Source organism: Pteropus medius, unplaced genomic scaffold (assembly GCF_902729225.1).
Source record: "Pteropus medius unplaced genomic scaffold, Ma_sr-lr_union100, whole genome shotgun sequence".
Classification (NCBI taxonomy): domain Eukaryota; kingdom Metazoa; phylum Chordata; class Mammalia; order Chiroptera; family Pteropodidae; genus Pteropus; species Pteropus medius.
The window spans coordinates 11,421,538-11,446,842 of record NW_024344240.1 but is presented as its reverse complement, the minus strand read 5'-3'; the positions used below and the strand labels follow the sequence as shown (position 1 = coordinate 11,446,842).

The window sequence follows — 25,305 nt, the reverse complement described above, 5'->3', positions numbered from 1 at the left end:
GATGCACCCGGATTGTTTTGCCGTAACTTTTATATAAAGAACATAAATTCAGTATTAGTAAAACTTCCCAAAGAAAATGCCATGTAAGTAAAAACCTACTGTCTAAAGTACCTGGCCTCCCAAATCCTAAACCAACATTTCATTAAATTTTGCTTGCTTCAGTTTTTCTAAGGGCTTAAAGAAAAAGAAATAAATTATCTTTATTAGAAAATGAGAAGCATATTTACTGTGACTATATGAGTCAGTCCAAGGCAAAGTAATCAATACATTTCAAGCAATACAAAATAATAACTTTTTTGCTATGTTTCTTAAAGTCCCTAAATAATCTCTGAAGATATAACATGGCAAGGTGATTGAGTTCATACATTTTTAGGCAATGTTGTTTTATAAACTGTGGAAGATGCAAACTTTCAAGACTCATAACCTAGATAAAATGCTCATGAAAAAAATGAAGGAACAATAAAATGCTAAGGCAGCGTCTGCTACATCTCTGACAGGGCAGGGATCACAACAGCCTTGTTCCTCATTATATTCCCAGTGTCTAATTTAGAAACTGACATATATTAGGCACTCTGCTTCTCTGGCTTTAAAGTCTGTGACATTTCACTTTTCCAGTGTTTCTCCAACTGGGATCTACAGATCATGTCAGGTGAGGTTGGGTGGATTTAAGCATATGTTCAAGAGTCTGTGAATTAATCTCAAGAATTAGTCAATTCTGAAAAATAGCACTTCACAAAATTATTAATATACAAATATTCTAAGCAATTTGAGTCACCACATTTTAAACAAGAACCGTCCCTTGATTTCAGTGCCTCGGGTTTTATTTGTGATCATTATTGAATTTTTGGTAGGTAATCTTATATAAGAAGCAGGAAGTAAACAGTACAGGTTCTAAAACCAGACTACCTAGATTTGTATTCTGACTCTACCCCCAGCTGTCAAATACAGAACGAATATATATTCTTGCCTCAGTTTCCCCATATGTAAACATGGTGTAGAATTTAACTTTTAATGTTTAAATAATGTGAATGTTGTTAGGTTGACATTTTCTAATATAAAAAGATAATTTTCTGGCATCCGACATTATCATGTTTAATACCTCAAAGTTATAAAGACAAAAATGTTTTAGGTAATAATTCAAAATAGACATGCACATGGAAATGTGGACTTATAATAGCTAGCAACTTGTAACCTTCTTAACATTATTATTCTCTTTTAGGTGAAAGCTCTCCTTTTTTTATATCATTGAGTGTATGTGAAAAAGTTTCCTAACTTCCAAACACGGAGACACAGTTTATATAAATTCAAACACAAATAATGCATTTAAAGCAGTGATACGTACTTTAGTGCTTAGGGTGTAATCCATCATCCATTCATCCTAAAAGTTCCCTACAAGTAGGAAATGCTTGTGAGCAAGTTACTTTTCAAATAAAATCTATATAATGATTAAGTCACCATTTCAAAGTTTCTCATCTCACAAGATCTCTAATGGCATCTTATTTGCCTTCTTCAACTTGCCATTTACTCTCTAAAAGGGCAATGTGTATATTTTGTAAAGCTGCGTTTCTGGGAGCTATTTCAGTAGAGATTATTTAAGAAAGTGACACATCAAGAAATGAAGATGAAAACATAGGGATAAGAAGACTGGTCAAATATAAATATCCTATCTTAAGAAATGAAATTCTCTTTAATTTTAATTTTAAATGTAACCACAATGCAGATTCAGGATGACATAACTCTAAATACTGTACCACAATATCCATTTGTTGGCACTTGATATCTAAGGAAATACAGCTGGTTATAAGAAAATGACTGAAAAACTTTGTAGCATACACATTTCCCCCCCTTCTTAAAAGCATAACTGTTTTCATTTCTCTTCTAGGGCTTGTTAGCAAAGTTAATGTTACAGCAATATATTTAATCGAATTCTTCTGAAGTGGTAAAGAGAAGCTCTTGATTCTGACATTATCGGTGATACAAAGTTTAACATCATAACAATTCAGTCTGGAAGAATAATGTCATCAAGGATGAAAAACACTCTCCTTGACCAAGGGAGACAGGCTGCTGCTCTAGACTGTCTTTTTGACTAGGCCTTGTCCTTGGGCCTTGTCTGAGGCCTACCTAATCCAGCAGCAGCAGGAATTCCGCTAAACTATTTTAGTGAGAATCATCCAACCCCAGTGATATCCAATTATCCTTTATATCTGATCAAATTCCTCATCTCCCATGCTCATTGGCTGTTTTCGCTATATTTTAGGTGGAACGAATCTCCCCTATTGTGGTATTCTTGACATCTATTGTGACAGTCCCTACCATTTAAAAAAAGTGTCAGAATAATTTTTTTTCTTAACAAAGATATAGAACTTTCAAAAGAAATCAATCTACTAATTTATTAATTTTTCAGGTTCTGCCCAACTTTTATTTGTATTGAGGGAAAAGTAGCAATATAACTTTATCTGTAGATATAACTGTGGGTTTGGATAGATAATGAGAAGTGAGGAGTAGAGGAAAGAAAAAAAGAGAGAGTGGAATGTTATAGGAAAGTTAAAAGAGGGAAGAAAAATTTATACACAAACAGAACTTTTTGTTAATGTTTCAATGTGTATTTAGGAAAATACATGGCCTCATAAGGCCTACTGAGGATCAGAAAGATAAATGCTTAAAAGCGTAATAGAAATAGAAAAGGTCAGAAGTGGAAATAACCGAGGATTATGAAGAATGTGGTAACTAGGGGTGGGGGACGGGCCCATCCTTCTGATGGTGGCAACTACTAGTATACCCTAGCTCAGGCATCCCCAACTCCCACGCCAGGACCAGTATTGATCCGAGGTCTGTTAGAAACTGGGCCATACAGAAGGAGGTGAGCAGCGGGCCAGTGAGCAAAGCTTCATCTGTATTTACAGCCGCTCCCTAGCACTAGCATCACCGCCTCAGCCTCAGCTCCACCTTAGATTATCAGGCACTAGATTCTCATAGGAGCACAGATCCCTGGTGCCAGAAAGGTTGGGGACTGTTGCCCTAGCTGATACTTCCAGTATGCTTACATTAGCTGAGTTTTCAAAGAAACCAGGAATCTAGTTTCTCTGGAGGAGAAGGGACTAAATGTAATTTTAGTGTGTGGTCCCACAATTCAAACAATTATAGCAATAAATCCATGCAAAGGATACCCCCACAAAGAAATCTGAGTAAAAATAAACATGCTTGGAAACAGACTACATAATTAAGTGGAATTTCCCAGAGGATTCAGTGTTTCTCAATCTAAAGTACTCAAGCTGATTTTCTTTATACTCCAGAGCCACTTGAGTTCCTGCCCATGCCCCAAATCCCCCCATTCCCCATTCTTTTCTGGTTATGAATCTAAAACACACACAATGCATACACACATTTTCAAAAAATACTGTTTAAAAATGATTGCATGTGGATGGTGGTGAATATCAACAGCCCAAGGATGAAAAAACTATAAATTCGGCTGACTTCACCCCAATTCTCTGATCCCAGTCTAGGGGACACTGGCCCACATCAACAGTTAGTAAATAAGTGGACTGTATTAACCATTTTTGTCTTCTAAGCATGACAGCTTAAACAAGATGATAAACAGAAGAAAAACAGTAACCACTTCAGAAATACATTTTTTTCTGATTTACCCAACATTTTCAAAATAGAAGTACAACACAAAGCAACTACAATGTAAGCAGAGAAAAGTGAATGCACTAAAAACTAGACTTTGTAACCTGTTAGGAGAAAAGAGCAGCAACTTCTAAGTAATTCAGATTAAAAAAACAAAACAAAACAAAACAAAACACTATAGTGGAAAGGAGTTTAAAGACGGATATAAGTGTGATGATACTAAAATTAATCCTGGCATAACTGAAACTCTTGGGGAAGTGAGCATCTATCTTGCTGAAATTAGACAAGAATTAAATATTTTATTTCTGCTGATGTGTACATAAATATATATGATATCAATGTAATGAAGCCTGTTCATGAACTAAAAAGAATAAGCATTTGTTAACTTAATTTGGGTATGTGCGAATAAACAGAAGTCTTATTTCAATATCTTTGGGCATATTTAATAAAACTAGGTAAAATGTGGGGGAAACTATGGCAATTTCAATTGATTAAAGCTATGCTGGGTTTTTCAACTTACCTCACTTCATTTTCTAACTGTAAAATATAGAGATGTATTTGAAACCGAAATAACAAGTGATAGTGGGAAATATATGTGCAATATAAAAACACGTTTTACTCATAAAATCAATCTGGTGACTCTGGGATCCATATATTTTAATGTCTAAAAGTCAAGAGACACATGGCATGTAATTTTCCCACATCACAGAAGCTTGTGGAAAGTTTGGAAGAGGGGCCATATGGTTCTTCCTCCATTTACAAGCAGAAATGTGGTTTAACTGCTTCCCAGACAAATTATTATTAACCCTGTCTTTTTTTTCCCCAACAAAATGACAATCTCAGTAATTTCTCCCCCAAAAAATCCCCTGTATGGTCAAATCTGAATCTGTCCTGTTTTAAGTTATTTTTATGGTGTCTTGTTCGAATTAGAGTGGAGGAATATATTTCCCATCAGAAAACAACTAAAACTCAGAATATTTTCTATCCCTTCCATTAGATGAGCTCAAATAATTATTTACTTTTCCCTAGGTCCCAGTCTTAGTGGTTATTTTTATTTCGTAGCCATATCTCCTGACACATTTATCATAAAAAGAATGGTCCAAATTGCAAGTAATATATTGTAGAATATATGGACTATCTCATAACACAGCTGCAGTCTCTTATATAAGCTCAATTTTTGAATACCCTATTTCTCATTCTGATCTTTTGACATATAGTCATTGTTAAAGATCCCAAATTGATAACATTGGCTTTGATTTTATAGTAACGCTCTGAAATAATTTATGTTCTAAGTGCCTGGGAAAGATATAATACTCGGATGTAATTTTCTATTGGATAATCTGATCTTTGGAACACATTCTCCTTTAATTCATATATAATAAATGCACATGGAAGAATATTTATAAGATATTATACATATTAGAAATATAAAAGGAGACTACACATCTAACAAAGAAGTCAGAGAGATGAATTAAAATAATTCATTTAGAATTATCACAAAATGGCTAATGGCTTAATGCCATTTCTCACAAAAATGTATCTCTACTGGAATTTATTTATCACATATAGCTACTATAGAACAATGTCAAATTCTAACTACTGTGTGCCTCAGCACATCTAGCTGTCCATGGGTCTTTGACATTCTGCCCTCTTGCCACAGAATTAGCGGATAACTAAATCATTGTGTTAATTTCCTATCTAAGCTTATGTCCCCTGCATTTCTAAATTTTGTTTTTTCCTCCTATATCTTATTTTTCCTCCTACAGCTTATTTTTTTTCTTCTTCAGTCCACAGGAAAGAGATGATCCTTTAAGATCTTCAATATTTCCTTTGCTGTTCCTTCTATTTGGACACATTTTTAGTCTCATATTTAAACACGCACACATATCTTAACATCTATCTTTAATATTTAATAAATATATACTTTATATTTCTTTGGTATTGCCCTGTCCCTTTCATTTCCCTGCAAACTTATTTACAGAATAAGTTTACACTCCCTGCTACCAATATGCCATTTCCTTAGCACCTTAAAAAATTCTCCCTACATCACTGGTACAAAACTGAACTCTGAAAGGTAGCCAATGTCATTATATTCTCTGAAGTCAATGGATTTTCTCAGTCACCTTTTAACAGCAGTGGAAACTGCTCACCAACACTGATTTCTATGTCCTGCCATTGGCTCTTGTCTTCCTTGTCCTACATTCCAAATGTAGAGATTCACCAAGGGTTTGAAATTGCTCCCTTCTCCCCTTCTGTACATTATCTCAGAGCCTTAGTGATCTTATCCACCACTTTGGTACTATCTCTTTTCTCTAAATGACTCCCACAGCCTAATCCCTAACTGTAGGCTTTCCTCCAACTGCCCATTTAACAGGAATGCCCCATGGGAAATTAGAACATCCTACCTCTCACTCAGAATCTGCTTGGTCTAAACTTAACATTTTCTTCTGGAAATAAACATCCCTCTGACTGTCCTATTTCCATTTAGGATTTTTCTTTCTTTCTTTCTTTCTTTTTTTAACAAGTTACCTGACTTCAAAATTTTGGAACACTCATTGGCCCAACTAATGTTCCTACTTGCATCCCATCAAATAGTCTGCGTATTCCCTTTGCATGATCTTTTCCATTCCACTGTGTTTCTACACTTTAGGATCTATATGCTTTCGGTTGGTTTTCCCAAAGCTGCATTTCTCAACAATACTTATCCAAATGTGACATGCATTTCTCATTATGTCATATAAATGGCCATCCTAAATTACCTCTTTCATTATGTCATCCTACTCAACACAACTCTGGAATATAAACTCCTAATTCTTCGTATAGTAGTCTATGCTTTTCATTTGGTTTTACCTTAGTTTCCAGTGCCGTGTTTCCTTCTTCTTCCCCTCTATTTCGTAGGCATAGTTAAGTCTTTCTAAACTCAATGTTCTAGTTCATGCCTATGCCTCAATTTGCCAGAATTCTCTCTTTTATCCTTCTTCTGCTAAAATCTTCACTTGTAAAGATTCTCTAAGCTTCTCAACTCTAACTCAATGCCTTCTAGGATCAATCCAGCTGAAAGTAATTTCTCCCTTCTGTACATTTTTCTAGTATCAGCTGATAGCCCTCACAAAGTATTTATTAAATAATGTTACTTACTGTCCTGAAGTGTGAGGATTTCGATCCATGTTTTTATTTTTTTGTTTTTTTTTTTTTCCTTCACTCACTCTCCACATTAGATAGTATATTTCTCAAGGTCAGGGTTAATTTTTCATAACTTTGAAATCCTACTGCATTTCGCATAGAGTCTTACACAAAGCTAGAACTTGATACCAAAGATAAGTTGAATGAGTTCAGACTAAAAAAAATTACATCTAGAAAAATATTAGATATATGAACCTGATCATTGGCAATTACTCCCTTCTAACTCTAGAGTTTACTAAAAGTCAAGTAAAAGTGGATGACTTCATACTATGCAAATCATCCATTCATCATATTTAAAAATTTATAAGTTAATGAGGATTTTGGCTTAATTCCCACAGAAAGAATAAAGCTATTTCATTTACATGTTCCCTCTAATTCTCAAGAGTCAGTATTTTTTGATGTGCATAGTGGGAGGGAAGACAGAGGAAAATGTTATATTTTTAAAGTAACCTCCACAGAAGGATCAATTTTATTCATAAAAATAAAAAAAACTAAAAGTGGAAAAACATAAAATGGCAATTTTGGTAAATAAATAGGATTAAAATTTTTAACAGTATAATTTTTGTAATAAATATATTCCTCTAACTGTGCACTTCAATAAATCATAATTTATTGAATATCCCTAATGAAGGGACAATATCAGACTCTAAAACAAAATCATATGCAGCTGCTAATTTAGACTTATTATTTAAGCATTTGATCACTGGAATTCTTTGTATATAAAACAATCCCAAAAGTCGACAACTTTAAATTGTATAGGAAAATATAGCTTTTGTAGAATAGATAAAATAAATTCATTATGGGACATATTGAAGAAATGGAATAGGTATTTTATTAAGAGAAACATATATCTCAGAGGTAATGAACAATATAAGTGTTGTATACAAGGGTGGCAGCCATATATTTTACTCTGCCATCAAGATCTGACATGAGCAATGCTAAAATATCCAGAGTCCCTCATATACAGCTACTGACTATTGTAGTTGGGCATTTAAACAGTACAAAGAAAGAACTATTTTAAGAAAAATAATAGTAAGATTAGATTACCATGCAGACAACAAAAACAGAAAAGATAATGAAACTATTTAAATAGGGAATGGGAGTTGGAGTCTATTTACTACGTTCTCATATAAGCAGGTAACTGAAATGTATTAAGTTAAAGCACAGAAATAACAATGTTTTTATGACAGAAAATAAATAGCTTTGAGCAAGATAAATGTAAGATGGATGCTTTAATTTAGATCATATGCTGACTGCTAATATATCATTACATGGGCTACTGTTTAAATAGATCTCTTCATTTCAGAATAAAAACTTATATTATTGCATTTTATCAGTCTTGCCTTGGTGGCATCTTACTTACCTAGATTACATACAGAAAATCAAAATGCAATTCATAAAACAGACAGAAAAAGACTGTATCTGTTGATCCATCAACTGTAACATCATATACGTACTTTACTGTTAAGTATGAACAGAATATTCTAAGTCCATAAAATACTTAATTTATTATTACTCGATAAGGGAAGTATCATCCGAATAAATGCATTTTTCAAAAGCACTCTACACCATGTTTATAAAGAAACTATTAGGGGTTTCAAAAAATGGCTTTGAGTTGGAGATTAAATTTTGATTTTATAATAGGGCTAGTGATTTAAAATAAACAATCTCATAAGTCAGGCTTCAATCTTGCTGTACTTCAGCGTCTTTTTCATTCTTCATGGCAAGTAAAAAAGCTCGGATAGCTCTTTTTTCACCAATCCATTATAATATGCTGAAGAAGATGTTTTGATTGACCACTTAACAAAAAATAAAAGTGACACTCATGTAACTGGTACTCTCTCAATGAATCAAGGTAGAACTTAACATCGTCGTTTATTATGTACATTAAGAGCACTGTATGCATCGGTCAACGTAAAGGGAACAAATACAAGAAAGAAAAGTAGAAAAATTGATTCCTGTCTTCAATGAAGTTATAATAAGTTTAAAGCCACGAGTTCAAACCTTTTCCTAGAAACGCTACACAAAGGTGCCCAACTCGGGCATTTATAAAGCTGTGCCTCTGCATACCTCCCCCTGCACAGCCTAACTCCCCTTCTCCGCTCCACTTTTCTCCAAAGCACTTATCACTCTCTGACATACCATGTACTTAATCTACTTCTGCTCTATCTCCTCAGATTAGATTGTAAGCTCCTAATGGGCAGGAACTCTTTGCAGTTTTGTTCACTGCTGTGTATCCAGTGCCTGAAATAGTGCCTGGCCCTTAATAATACTCACTTATTATTTACTGAATAAACGAGAGGACCATTATTATTTTGTTTTCTTAGACTTCTGGCTTGCATTTCCTCTCTTCGATATAACTAACTGCATTTTTTTCATTAAGCTTACTCTTATGCACACAGCAGACTGGGTTACAATGTGATTCCAGTTACTAGATGTGATACTGGGTGAACTATTAATTTCTCTGAGCTTCGAAAGAATAGGGATCACAGAAGTATCTGTGGATTGCCATGAGAAATGAACGAGGGAAATTTTACGAAGTACTTAGCACAATGCTTGACACATAATAAATGCTTAATAAATTTTAGTAGTTATTGTTCTTACCAATATAACTATTAAAATATTTTCTTCCTTTCTAAACAACTCACCAATTCTTAAAATACCTCATAATTAATGAAACTGGGGACATTTAGATTCAGGGCTAAGGTTACATGTGGTTGAATCACCAGGAAAAAAGCTACTTCCTGTGTGGGTTGCTTTCTGGAAGCATTAACCCTCTTCTTGTGCTCCCATAGGACTATATATACCTCTCTATAGGAATCACCACACTGTATTTCAATTAGTTGATTACATTCAGTCTTCTCTGCTGCACTGCGTGGTCCTTTAGGTTATGAAATCTCTGTATCCTATCATAAAACAAGCACTCTATAGATGTTTGTTTGTCTAATGGATGAGTTACTCTAAAGATATGAGACTGATTCCATTATTTGTAGTCGCAGCACATATGCACTTTCATTACAAAAATTTCATTTCTCAATAGATGCTGCAGATCTAGAGAAGAAGAGTAGAAATTTTAGTGCTGGAGAGTGATGCAGAGCAGTGTATATGAGAATAAAAGCAATGTACTGGAATTCAGTGATGTGCTGTGAATAAGAAGTACTTAGAAGACCTATAACAAAACCTGTTCTTATTTTCTCATAAATGGTTCCTCTATTTCAATAATAATGATCTAATTTATATCTATCTTACTTTATGGAAGTGTGACTACCCAGGGAAAAATTCTAATAAAAACATACTTGATAAAGTTGAAAAGCACAGTTATTAGAAATGAAGATTGTGTAATAGGAAAAGGCACACAGCTCAAGGTTTGACTATAAATAAGAATCAAAAAAATACTTATGATGTTAGAAAGTCCTTAGATATTTAACAACACAGCAAACAAACTTTCAAGGAACTAATTTTAAAAGTTTTCCCAATGTAAACTATTTAAGAATGCTAAAACCTGTATTCAAATGATAAAAACTTATGATGCTGTACACAGGATAGAAAACAGAAATTTGTACACCTGGGAAAAGATGCTTGAGATTGGCAGATTTTATATCTGAATTAGCCATTTAGTGAGTATTCAGAATAAGAGATTAGAGAGGAAAAAACAATATCAAGAGGCTTCTAGTCTAAAACTATCACATGCTTGGAGTCTGTCTCCTTGAGTAATGCTTCTCATCAGGAAGATACTTACGTTAGGCCTCAGCCTGGCTGCCAGATCATAATATTTCTCCGCTGCTTCATTGAGGCTAGCCTGTCTGTTAAAGAAAAAAAAAAAAAATCAAACTAAAACCAAACTATATCGTTATGACTTTTATAAAAAATTACAATTAAACGAATAAAATAATAAGTTGCCTAAGCAGAAAAAGACCATTCAAAATGGAATGCATGCAATGTACTTGTCACTGTCTTTAAGGCATTATACATAGTGTTTCAAAACAATCCTATTAGGTCAATGTTATTATTTTAAATTACATATTAGGAATTACAAATATTATTTTCCTTTTCTGAGCTAACCCAGATAATACGTTACAGACCTGGGATTCTCTAGCTTCAACATGATGTCTCAGAAAAATATTAATTTTAAAAAATAAATTGTCAAAATTAATAATGAGTTGCTTGTTTTATAAAAATAGTGAATATCTACAGGCTTAAAAAAAATTCTGTATCTATCTAAAAAGCCACTTTCTTTCCAATCAGAAGGACAATCTTTTATTGTGTGTAGCCTATAGGAAAAAAGAATGGCCAGCTTCTCCTGCTCCTTGCTCTCTGGCTACCAGGGTGGGCACATGACATAGCCTCAGCTAACTGGATGTTCTTGCTTGGGACTTTAATTTCTGAGTGAGTACAGAATGATGAAGGGATGGCTAGAATTCAATGACAATGGTGGAAGCAATGGGGCTGTGTCCTGGCTTTACTTTTCCTATAAAGAATTGCTACTGGATGCCCTGCTTCTTAACCGCTGGGGATACCTTGTTTCCTGTTAATTCAAGCCACGCCTTCCAGCCTATAGTAAATTCCACAGTCTTCAAGTTGCTAGAGTCAGTTTTTCTTGATTACCACCAAATAATATGTGTGGCACAACGAAATTCTACAAATAAGATGCCCACCGAATTTTATAGATAAGTTTGTGCATTGTCTATTCTTGATTCATAGCAAATTCCTAAATTCAGCCAACGAGTTAGCAAGATAAATAAAACATCAAAGTCTCGAGGAAGCCCAGCTAATTAGCCATCAATACACAGAATGTTTTTCGATCATGCCATGCTTCTTCAGAAAACCTTCAAAGATGGTATATAGAACTAGAAGCTCTTGCAGGTTGTGTTGTAATCTGCTGACCATATTTCAGTGGTACAGAAGAAATGCTATAGAAAAATATCAATTCAACTTTGGATGATTCAACTCCAACTATAATGTGAACAACAGTAGAAAATGGGTTGGGATCCTGCAGTTAAAATAAAATAGACTTGAAATTGTATGTTAAGAAGCTTTTGAGACAAGAAGGTGGCAGAGAGATCAGGAATAAAGAGGAAAAACAAAATTAACTTTCTCAATTACAAAACCACACTCAGGTTTTAGAAGAGAAGGCTAACTAGTCATATCTATAAAATTGAATTTGCACTTTGGTCAAGCCAAATAAAAACTATAAAGACATACCCCATGCAACCATATAAATTATAGGAATAACTGAAGATAACATCTCTCTGGAGAGCAGGACATATTTTTCTAATTTTTAAAGGAAAAATAATTAGAAACACTGATATTTTTAATGGGGTTATAGAGAAAGTAAAAACCCTTGACCTAAGGCTCTACTGGACTCCTGACATGTTACAACGTGCTGTTGCAATTTATAGTCTCATAAATGTTGAAGTTCAATTTCAGTATGTCAAGAAAAGTACTTTAGTCTGGTATGAAAGACTGAAAATTCCCTCACTAGGCTATTTAATGAAGGTTCTCTCCACCAAATTATAGAATCACTTTGGTTCAGATTCATTTGGAAATTTGAACCAGAATTCATTAGGTCATGCCCTGGAAGGGTTTTCTCCAGGGTAAAATAAAAGGCACGGAGGTAGGAAATTAGAGTAACTTAATACTACAAAGAAGTAATTTACTTTGAAGAAAAATCAGCCAATAGATATTTAAAATAGAATGCACAGCTTCCATTAATATTCATCTTTATGGACATTCAAATTCACAAGGTAGGATCAAAAGAGAAAATGAGGAACTCAACCAGATGAAATAATAATGAAACAAAATAATCAACACAACATTTTTCCCCCAAAATATGGTTATTAGTTTTTAAAGTCTTCATTGTCTTTAGAGGTTTTATTCCCGAAGGACATATCTTGTTTAGAAGACTTCCTTTCTTCGACTAAAAGTAGAACTGATGATACTCAAAATAGAAAAAGAAGTAGAATTTATTATATTTGTCATATGGCTGTGAAAACTAATTTTCACTCTATGACTTTGTTTCTAATATTAAATGGTCTTTATTGAATACTAATCAGTGGGCATTTATGATAACACATAGCAAACTCGAGAGAAAAGAGTCCGTTCTATAAATGTTCATTTATGTCCTTGTTTTATTCTCTAGACAAGAGAGAAAACTCATGAGAAACTGTCTGATGTCCACTTTATGATGTATGCTATATTTCATAATACTTTTTGCCAGAAGTATCCTATAAGTGCTTAAATCTTAATTGCAAAGATGACTGAATCATTAATCAACATTTGAAAACTGAGGAAATTAGCAATATTCTGTCAGTTGCTTAGGGAATTCTAAGAATGATTATTAGAGAATGATTGCAGGATTCAGGTTCCCAGGACTATTGAAATCAAACTATGTAAAGAAACTCATAAAATATATTTTTCCTGAATACCAATATCCTTTCTTTCTTGAATATTTCTTTTCTGGAATACAAAATATCCAAATCCTCTATCTATGTAGAAGCTATGAGGCTTAGTGAAGTCGACAACTTCCCTAAGGTTATGTAGCAGGTGAGTGGTTGAGCTGGGTGGGAATCAAGGCTTCTAAACTACATATCTGAACCATAGGATTATGCTGGTATCTTCGTATGCATCGAGATGTGGCAGAATGACAAGTGATACATTGCTGTGTGGCAGATGACCATGATAATTCCTACAACAAATATTAAGAAAGATAAAAGACACTCTTTTTGATTATTATGTTTAAAAGTTATGATTTGAGTGTAAGATATAAGATTTGAAAAGGGGAGAATATGAAGAACATTTGCAATCCTAGGTTTTACTTTCTGCCCAACTTCACTTCCTAAATCGACAGAACTGAAATCAAGCAAACCAAATTGAGCAGAGTAGAAAGTTTTAAGGACAGAGTGAAACGCACTATTGTGTTTTGCCCACAAACTTCACTCTCTCTCCAAAAGACGGAGGAGGAAGACCTCAGGGGAAAGGCAAAGAAAAAGGGAGGGGGACAAGCAGGAACAGTGCTAGGTGTTCACTTTTTACCATCACAATATCCCATTTTTAGGGGAGGTGTTGTCACAATTAGATATAGAAGAGACTTGTAAGTATCCGAGTGGGAAACTCAGAAGGCAGGTAAAGGGTCAGCAGTTATTTCTGCTAAGAGATTTCCCAAACCAGATGTAGACAAAACCCTTAAAAAGCCAGCAATGAGATTGCGAGTAAGGAAAAAATATTGCTTATATCAGGAAGCTATACTAGGTCCTGATGGGTGAATATCTTCACCTAATATGCCACCCTAAGAGTTAACATTAAGTCATGCCTCATACCTAGAGAATAAAGATTTAATCATTATGCAAGCAACAGACTTTTCAATTGAAGACTCAAATGGTGGCTCCTTTCTCATTGCCAACTCCTGCCCATCATATATGTAAGGCCCTTCTCCTTTTCACACTATCTGTGGCCTCTCAGGGCCAAGAAAGCGGAAAAGGCCTTGGTTGTATTTCTAAACTGGACTATAAAGTAAACCTTGAATTGTCTTCCCCCTCCAAAAAAAAATCATTAAGATTGGGCTGAATATATTTTAAAATCTTAGGGTCAGTATTTCCGCAATCGGTTAAAAGGTATAGGCTCTGAGTGAAAACATATAGTGACAAAAGTTATAAATAAATACATGTCATTATTTGATTACAACAGAATTCCATTTTGCACATGAGACAATGAGACTTATATCTGTTAAAAATATAAATATATTTCACATATGTAATTACCTTCTCTGGTGTTATTTTATAATGGAAAAGTATCTGGGAACATAGGTTTATGGCCCAACATTCTTACAAGAAAAAATGTATAGAAAAATTTCGAGAATTATGTTATGAAATAACAATATAGTATATCCTGTGAAATGTTTTAAGAAACCTGATTAAAAGAATCGTTTATAAGTACCTGCATTTTTATGTATTCTGTGAGAATTATAAAATTAAAGCTTGCTAAATTTGAAACTACTTCCTTGCAAATGTAAAAAATAAAAACTCTAGAAGCATTTAGAAGACTCTTTAATGACTGTTAATAGTTGTGAATTGTCCATTTTGAACTAAAAATTATTTAATATAGATAACTACTGTATGACCTATACAAAAGATAATATTTTATTAAAGTCTTCAACAATTATTTTCAAGGATAACTTATGAGGTTTTCTTTTTTTTTCATTTTTCTAGAGAGCTATTTGTTTCTATATCATGAAAGTAGAATGAAACAGTAGCTGAGTTTTCCAGGGTTCTTGCCAACTGCTAAACTGAAACTTAGCTTTTAGTTACTCAAAGCAGCACTAAATTTTAATTCTAGTTGATAAGTTCTACACTAGATCTGAAATAAGTGTGGACAAAAAATGTATAAAAATTTTAAATCAGCAAAACCAGAGTTATACATGTGTTTGAACAGTGGAGCAGAAAAGATCCTTATAATAAAACTCCTACAATAAATTGTTTATGACCATCAAGCTTTCTTAAATGAAACTTTCTTCCTTGTCAAGACATCGAAATGGCTTCATAACCTGTACGTATCCATTCAGTTCTAAACATAAATAATGGAGAGGTAAAGCAGAAATGCAGCAACAACAGAGGAAGAGTATGCCGATGGTATAGTTTTACAAAAAGAGCCCTCTGAGTTTCAGAATTAGAAACCTCTTGATGCCTCATGAGAGTATGAGCACTTACTTCCATGGCCTCAAATCTTTCAGTGCTGCTAAGAACAGGTTAAGCCTATACCTAGAAAGATTATATAATGAAACACACTAGAAAAATTAAAAGGGAGGAATGTGTATTGGCAATGTCAACTATAATATTCATACATAGTAAATTACTACTTATGTTCAAGGTGTAAGGGGTGGTGACAGGAATTGGGAGGAGAGAAAAGAGGAAAGGCAAGACAGAACTTACTTGCAGGGGTAGTCCAAGAACCAATGTCATAAGCCTCACCTGGAACTTTAGAAGTGTAAAGCCTCAGGTAGCACCCAAACATACTTAATCAGAACGTGCACTCTAACAAGATCCCCAGATGATTCACGTGCATGTTACTGTTGGAGAGGTACTGGGCTGGAAGATGCCTGCCTTCACCCTCATCTGCCATTTCCCTTTGCTTTAAAGACCTTAAAACAATCCTTTACAACCTTGTTGAAATAAACCACTTGACCAAAAGTTGGCAGTGAAGTACAGTTTATAACTGGAAAACCCACTTTTCAAGTGGCCTTTGGTAATTTTGGAAGTGTTAAAGAAGAAAGAATATGGCCTAGAGGGCCTTGGAGATGTATATATCTCCAGCATCTCACACACACGCACGCGCGTGCACACACACACACACACACACGCACACTCACAATCTGCTTTGAGAATAGAATCTGATCTTGTTCCTTTCTCACTTAAGAATTTCAATTTTATGTCACTTCCAGTGGAATTTATTTTTAAAAAATCAGTATATCTAAATTCTATGTTTTCAACATATTTAATTATATGAGTGTGTTGTTTGAGTATAGAAATTGAAAGATAATTCTTTTTCATAAATTCACTCTGTTCTCTAGAAATTATGACAGCAACGAGAACCAGTTGGTGCTGTGCAGTTTTGCTTTCTTTACTACCTTAGGGAGAAGTGACAACCTGGGCCCTTAGGCCTGGATAAAAGGTAAGTGCACACTATCTCAGTTGTGTGTCTCTGTCAGACTCTATACCGTGATAGTATTTATAAAAACTTAGTATCCCTTTGAGAGTCCTCTTATAAATTTACTTTCTAAAATTTACTATAAAGGGATAATTTCATATTGGAAGGGTCTTCCTATTTAGAATTTGTACCTTTGATAACCTGTTACTCTCTATAAATCCTTTCTCTATCAGTAAATTCAAGAAGTACAGCTTCTAGTTAGTCACCCAGTTAAAAAGACATGAGGGAGCCAGTGTGACACAGTGAAATCAGTATTCTGCTTGGCCAGAATACAAGTTTAAATCCCAACTGTGGAAAACACTGACTCTCTTTGAGCCCTAGTAATTTCATCTGTAAAATGCGAATATTAGTGTCTACCCCAGGAATGCACAATTACAAATGAGGGTGGCAGATATAAAATGCAAAATACAGCACCAGGTAGACAGGAGGTATTTGAATAAATGATATTTTTGTTCTTCCCCTAATCTGTAAGTGGATTAAAAATAAACGAACAAAAACAAAAACAAAAATAACTTTCCACCAGGGTCCATGGATGCTGTCAATCAGAGGAAGCCTCCAGACTTCCTCTCAGTTATCAAATATCTTTGTGCTCCTTCTAGCTTCCAGTTCTGGGAGGACACTGAATAAATTCATTCATACAAAATGCTACTAATGGAATAATTGATTCAACACTATCCTTTCACAACTCAATAGACAAAATTCTTCTGGGTCTAGCATTTTAAATTCCTTTGATATTTTCCTTTGATGATAACCAATCTGCTTTTTATAATGCTCTCATCTGGAAGCATCCAGCACTTTTTCCATTTTATTTGAAGTACTAAAAATTGTCAACACATACAGTCAACGCTCATTATGTGAGGCCACTCAACATCTGTGATTACCCTTCCTATAAATATTTTTATAATTAGTCACAATGTGGATCCCACCTTCCCAAGCAAGGCAGAAGCCAGAAATTCCCTCTTCTTCCCACTTTCTTGCAGCTGAGGTTCCTTCACATGACTCAGGCTCCACTAATCAAATGCAGTCTCAGGAGAATGGAATTCAGAAGTAAGCAGAATCAGGAGGAGGCTGCACCCAGGAGAATAGTCTTCTAATGAACGTGGCTCTCACTCTGCTTAGTTCCTTGTGGGTGATGGTGGCAAAACTCTGAACTATTAAAGCTACCCCAGGGAAAGGAAGGTGGTTGGGTACTATTTCTGGCTGTGTGGAGCACTCTTAAGCCTGTGAGAGACCTCGTGGGCTACAAAATACTCTTTAATAAACCCTATGTTTGCCTAAATTTACTGTTAAGAATGAATTCTTTAGTTTGCAACTAAAAACTGTGACCCATATGTGAAGAAAAATTTAGGAGTAGATTTATTTTCATTAATTTTGCTTTCAACATGATTGAAGGCCTTTATCTTATCTTGGATATTACTCTATTTGTTGATAATTGCTTATCTACTCTATTCTCTCCTTCAGAAATTTTCTCTGTGTGAGTGTGTGTGTGTGTGTGTGTGTGTGTGTATACATATATTCATATATGTATATATGTAAATATAAAACTATATGCTATATGAAACTACATACACATATATAGAGCATATAATTATATACACATATTTACATATATAAATAAAACTATATATCACATAGAACATACATACTACATATATACTATACATGTATATATAACTATATATACATACATATATACTATATATAATTATACACACATATGTATGAGTATGGGTATGGTGTTCTTAATCTATCCTCCAATCTTATTATCTTTTTAGTCATTATTTTCACATATTTAGTATTTTTCATTAAATTCTGGGAAAATATCTATAACTGCTATTTAAATGATCAGTTTACCAATTGCGTATTGCCTCCATTGCAGTTATAAATTCAGAGATTAGTCTCTTAGTAATCTTTTAATCTCTTAGTAATCTTTTCTGATGTTATATTATTCTTCTTTCTAACTATTTTACTTTTATGGATCTATTCTGTATCAGTTAGGATAGGTTAGGTTTCATTGTAGTAATAAAACATTCTAAATCTCAGTGAATAAGACAACAAAGTTTATTTTTCACTCACTCAGCTTCTCCAATGCAGGTGAGAAAGGGAGGTTTATCTGCCTTCAGTCATTTCAGGATCTATTTCCAAAGGTTTTAAGTCAGAAAAATGGAAAAGCACTGACTCTTACAGCTTTAGCTCAAAAGTGACATAAGTCACATTCACATACAATCAACAACCCAAATAGACCCATGAAGGTCTTCAGTTTGAAGATTAGAAAAAGCAATCCTATTGTGTTTCTTGAAGGTGGAAGGCCAAGCATATTTGGTGAACAGTATTAATACTTCCACACTACACAGTGTTCTTGAGAATCACCATAGTAACAAGAATGAAAGATGTTCTAAGTGGCTCTTAGTTTTTTAATGTAAATCTCACTGCTTTGGTGAAGGTCTTTTACTTGGATACATCTGACTTGTTCATTCTTATCTGAACTGCCAAGCTGAAATCACATACTTAAAATCTTTCTATGTATTTATTCTATAGAGAAATATTTGTATCCATTATTGAGAGTTGGAATCAGTCTGTTAAAAATTTTTCAAATTTCAAGCTGCTTGAAGGTTCCGATAAGATAAAGACTTGCCCCTTGATGGCTGGTCCCAGGCCCTCACCTCTTCCAATCTAGTCTCGTCTAGACAAAATAATATATATATATTTTTTGCATTTTGCATTTTTTTCCTCATCAATAGATTCTTTGGGTCATTTCACTGGAAATTAGCCAAGGAAAGGGAAGTTAAGTGAGAGTGCTCTAACCATATCTTGAATGATAACATTTCTTAGCTTGTTGATTCTGAATATTAGGTCTAACACTAATCCAACTAACCAAGACACAAACAGGGAGAGACACATCTTTCCCAATTGGTCACCCAAACTTGCTAATTTTGTCTTCTACATATGTTGCAAAAGAACAGAGCTCTTAAGGAGAGAATTACTATCAAACTCAATTTACAACAATTTGGCATCCCCTGGGGAAATGTTATTTATAACATTAAATAAGCAAATTCCTGACAGCCAACTATTTTGACATTCAAGTGAAAACCAATAAGCTTTGTTAGTCCTTTCAGCAAACAAGTCCTAAATGTTCGTGATTAATAGGGAAAGAGGTTGATGTTCAGCTTGCAGAGGAAGCACTTAAGAACTACTTGAATTTGACAAAGCCAAAAAAAAAAACAGAAGAACTCAGTAAAAACATTCATAGGGACCATCACCAAGCTGAGGAGAATATGGCCAGGATGATGTGGTCATATTTGCAATCCGTATACATAGAAAGGTACGGACTGACTGCAACTTGATGAGGAATGTAGACTGCAAAAAGCTAGAGAGAAAGTTCTAAAAAATAAATCATAAATATTGCCATATCACCAATGTCTAACGAAAACTTTTCACTGGTTTCTAGCACCATGGTAACTAAGGAAAAGTTATAATTTAAAAAAAAAGTTAAATGCATTATGTTTAACAAGGACATTTTTTTGTAATGTTCTCATAATGTGTTTCCATTGGTAGACATTGAATTTCAGATACTGATGTTATATATATAGCAAAAAGCCTTGTTGATGAAAGCATCTATTATAATTAAGGTGAATTACCTGTAGAAACTTGTGCATTCCCATCTTTACAAATGGTTTACTGTGACTAAAAGCATACTGCTTTATTCACAAAGAACAAAAAGTCCTTTCCCCTGAATACGGCAGCACCTCACCTTGTCATGTAAATTAAGATGTCTTTTTAAAAACTGTCCTCCCACTGAAGGTTCTTTCAGATTGGCTATAGTTTATTTTATAAATATACCAAGAATCTATTGAATCTTGATTTCTCTTTGTAGGTATCAGTTTTAGGAATGTTAAACATTAATATGGAATGAGGGCATCAACTGAAACCTCACCGTACACTTTTTCCTCTCAAAGAGAATTTGAATTTTTTATTTCAAATATGAAAAGCCAAGTAAGAAGCCCCTAAGATACAGTTATAGTAATAGTCTCATATTACAAATCCAAAATAATCTATAAAACTTGATTTAAATATTGATTCCTCTGGGACAGGTGTAGGTGGGAGTATGTGGTTATAAAAGAACAACACAGGAATGCTTGCTGTGATGAAAATAGTCTGTGTCTTGGCTGTGGTGAAGTATATACAAACCTATACATGTGATAAAAGTGCATAGAGCTAAATACACACACACATACACACACACAGGTACGAATAAAACTGGGGAAACCCAATCATACCGGTGGATTGAATCAATGTCAATATCATGGTTTTAAAAGTGAATGGTAGTTATATAAGCTATTATGATTGGGGAAACTGGATAATTGCTACATGGAATCTCTCTGTGTTATTTCTTATTTCTTATAACTGCATACAAATTTACAATGATCTCAAAATAAAAAGTGAAAAACGTTCTCAAGTTCCTCTACTTTTCTTTAAAGTCCATGTTTTAAAACCATCTAAATGTGAACCAAGTCTTCTGTTATATTTTTCCCTTGTAAGAATAATCTACATAATTACAAACTTATCCATAGAAGTCATGCATGGAGCCCACATGTATATGTCACTCGATGAGGTATTTAGGTGGAGATTTATAGAATGAAATTCAGGTAAGAGTATGAGAAATAGGATATACATATTGCTAACAGAACAAATAATGCTTTCTAAATGACTATATAAATCATTTGAGTTTCTTATCCTCCTTTAACCTAAAACACCACTGAAGGATGAACTGACTTTCTTTTTATATTCATAACAAAAATTGATCTGCCTTTTAATTATTTTGCTATTATTCTAAACAGCCTTCATAATAATCTTTCTGAAAATAGAAGCACTAAAGGTCTAAAAAATATATTGTTCTAATGCATAGCAACAGTGTCAATTATAGGGCCATTCTGAGAATTTGATAGGCCTTAAGTATAGTTGTAATTGATAATCCTCTCTACTAACAAACATAATAAAATGTATCCACATGGCACATTCAATATAATTAATATTAAAACACAAATATTGAGATGCAGTGGACTGACACATAATATTTTGTTCTGGAGAACTTTAATTAGACAGTTGCTAATTTCAATTGTTTATTTTCTGTGTTTTATGGCCAATAATTTTTGAAGAGAAGAGAAAAGCAGTCTCAATAATTTTCAGTGTCCTGAAAGCTCATATTCCGTAAATACTGTGTACATAAACTATAATGAAAAAGAGTCCTGACCGATTTTGACATGATTAAGTAGCACAATTAAGAATGTAGAATAATTTCATACACTATATAAAAGTCTAACCAATGTACTGTATACTCAAAACTAATAATAAAATTAAATTTAAAAAAGAATGTGGAATAAGGTGGTATGATAGGAGAATTGGTATACTTAATTGCTTTCCCAAAGCCACAGTGTTGGTCTTTTAACATACAGTAGCAAAAACATACCTGAGCATGTGGGCAGCATTGAAGACCACGTCAAATTCTGTGCTATCTAGTTCAGCTGCTTTTTTTGCCATCTCGGCTGCTTCTATGAGACGAGCTTCTTCCAGAAGAAATTGACCTGCAAAGTATGAAAGCAGGTGAGCTTCAATAATAATTCTGTGAAACAATTAAAGCTGCTATGGAGAAAAATATAAGAACAGTTATTAAGGTGCTGTGAAGCTAAGATTTACGTGTGTCGTACATCTACAAGCTCATTATGCAGTCATTTTATATTCCTTTCCCGTAATTGCAGAACATTGCAATGTATCTCTCTGGTACATTAACAAAACTTTTTCTTAAAATAAAATCCTCTATAGATGATTAAAGCAAGAAATAAATGAACAAAAGACATGTTAAAATAATAAAATGAACAAAAGACATATACAATTATGTAAAAATGTAAAAAAAAAATTAAAATTTTTTAAAGACTAATGAGATTAATGTTTTTTTTTTCCAGTTTTACTGAGAAACAACTCATATATATCCCTAAGTTTAAGGCATACAGCATGATGGTTTGATTTACATATTTTGTGACATGATTACCAATGTTTTCTATTGGTCAAAATGTTTGAGATTTAAGGTACTATATTAATTCAAATGCTGAATATACAGCTTAAGTGCAATATATTCCAATAAGCCACCAATCAACTGCTTTAAACATTCACCTATACAGTCATTATATCATATGTTGCATCACTAGTATAAAATTTAGTTATTAGCTATAAATGTCTGAGCTAAGATGGTAGTTGCTTTGTAGGAAAAAAAAATACATATATTACAAATAGGAATTGAGTTGATTTTAATTATTGTCCTTTAAAACAGCTCCTGTCTCCAATGCGCACGTACAAACAGGACTACCCATATAGATATATTTATTTCTTATATTTAAGTAACACTAAAAGTATTAAAAGAACCTAGAAAGGTTGGTTTACCATTAATTCACTCTTAATTAGGTTGACTAATAAACATGGAAGAAATATTAACCCATTCAGATTTTTTAGATTACTTTCAAATCAGTTTTGCAATGTTAGAATTATTGCAGATATAGCCATACGTCTTTGAAACTGTACCTCAAGAATTGTTATGTAATGCTATCCCAGAATCACATTGTAAAGGCAAAGAAAACAACATAACTGTGGAGCCCAATTTTAAGACTGTAAATATGCAAACAGAGAAAATAGGCTGCTTTTCTAGAGCTAGCGATTTAACAGTATAAATAATAATGTTAAGCCTTATCTTATACAGCTATTCAAAAGAAAACCAAATCAAGGGACGACAGAGATATGTAGAAACCATCCATGTAATTGACAGCCTTATAGAGTTGTGATCTAATAATTATTTCTTTTTGCTTTGGGCTTCCCATTTGCTTCAAGTTCTAGCCTTCAACAACATTAAAAATAGTTATAAAAATGATTTGCAAGTCCTGGGTTGCATAAAGAAACAGAAAAACTTTAAAAATGGTAAATCTTACCAGGTGGCTGTTGGAAAAGCCCATTAGTTCATCTAATAAATATTACAAATTATCTTCTAACCCAAAATACCAGTTCTTAATATATAAGGGGACATTTTTCTGTTTTAAGGATTGTAATAAATCACAGCGACTGCCTGCATGTAAACATTTCTAAACTTCGATTGGTAAAGAATGGCCTAGGGTTTCAAGCCTACATTTTTAAATGAAGTGACAGTTTTAAGACCAGGACTTGGACACCTATCAGCTATTTCTGCAAAAGTTTTACATCACTTTCTTAGTTTGCCACTTAACACCCTGTGTCTTTCTCATGGCCCAAAACAGACATAATCGCTGGGCTAGAAATTATTAAGGAAACAGAGTTGTACACAGTTACATTTATAAATAGAAAAACACATCACTCATGAAATTCACGTGTGTGCTAACTCTACAAATACATTGATATGAGATCCAATATAAAGCATACATGCTTTAAAACAAGTAAAACAAGAATTAGACAATGCGTAGCACAACGAATAACTACTAGTTCTTCAGATGTATCTTACTAAAGGATAGTAGGCTAATCCCATTCTTCAGTTAGTTATGCTTATTATAGATTGTTTTTAAAATTAAAACATAAGATTAATTGCTACCTGTCTTCAAAGCATAATATATACCTAAGTAAATGCATAATAAATATATTACTTATGTGATGTTTCAACAAAGGATATTGTAAAAATTTATGAACTGTTCTTTTTCCTTTCCAGACAGCTATTAATTCTGAAATGCATTCTGTTATTAATAGTTAGAAAAATGCAGCAATTAATTGAATAATGAAGGTTATTTTTAAAAAATTCATTACTCCAGTCTGTAGAGAGAAAAGGAGATATAGTAGCTCTGGTAAAAAAAGGAGAAATAAAGAAGATGATGTCTATACTGGCGACATAGAGATAGACAGTGATAGGAAGTCTGTGTGATAAAGATAATGATGCTCAATGATACACATAAGAGGTCAGTTTATACTCAATGCCCCAGGGCAAAGATTTTCAAGCTTTATTAATGTTAAACATCTTTAATATTCAAAAACAACAAAAAAGAATAACAGTAACTAATTGTGTAAAATCAAATATACAATTTTTATCATAATTTAAAAGTATTTCCTTATACTTTAAGAAAGCTTTGCCATGTAACATGCACTTCTTAAACAGCTTTCAAGGTTCCAAAATTACATGAAACATATTTCTTTGTATTTCAATGGCAACAGAAATAATTCCCATATGATCATTTTATAACAGTAGAATTCATTCATCATACTAACATTCATGAAAACAATATCACAACATACTAGTTAGGTATTTGCACAATTCCCCTATTCTGTTCCCCACAGGGTATATATCTCAATAGTCCAGCATTAATAATCATATTATGATAAAGCCATAAAATATTACAGAATGTGAATCTTTTGGTATCTCTTTTTAACTAAATTTGAAAAGTTGAACTAAAGTTGAAAGTAAATTATTCTTCTATGTTTACAGTGACTGTTCATTTGAAATATAGTTCAGAACTGATGAAAAATAGAACAATGAGCCTTTCAAACCCACAGAACCAATATAAATAGGTAAAAAAGACATAGTTGGTTTCTTCTCAATAACTACTCAAAGAACCTAAATTGATAGGGGAGTAATAAGTAACAAAATTTACCCTTACTCTTTCTGAAAGACTCAAATTACTCTTCTTCCTCTAGCTTCATCTATTATTGCTTGCACCAGACACAGACTCCAGACCCTCTGAACTACTTAAGCTTCCCTTAGTGGAACCTACTGTTTCATATCTTTATTTATCCCAA

The 25,305-nt window shown here is 33.5% G+C and overlaps 1 protein-coding gene across 4 annotated transcripts in view; it reads right to left on the bottom strand.

The window, feature by feature from the left end:
- Positions 1-25,305, bottom strand: part of TMTC2 (transmembrane O-mannosyltransferase targeting cadherins 2) — a 346,015-nt gene that overhangs the window by 33,766 nt on the left and 286,944 nt on the right. For 3 of the 4 annotated variants that reach the window (XM_039868969.1, XM_039868971.1, XM_039868973.1), the window contains 2 exons: positions 21,977-22,091; positions 10,550-10,613 (listed from right to left, as the gene is read on the bottom strand). In XM_039868969.1, coding sequence (XP_039724903.1) covers positions 10,550-10,613; positions 21,977-22,091 — 179 coding nt within the window. Of the gene's footprint in view, positions 1-8,023; positions 8,610-10,549; positions 10,614-21,976; positions 22,092-25,305 lie in introns of those variants that run through there. The other variant, XM_039868970.1, reaches the window with a different exon arrangement.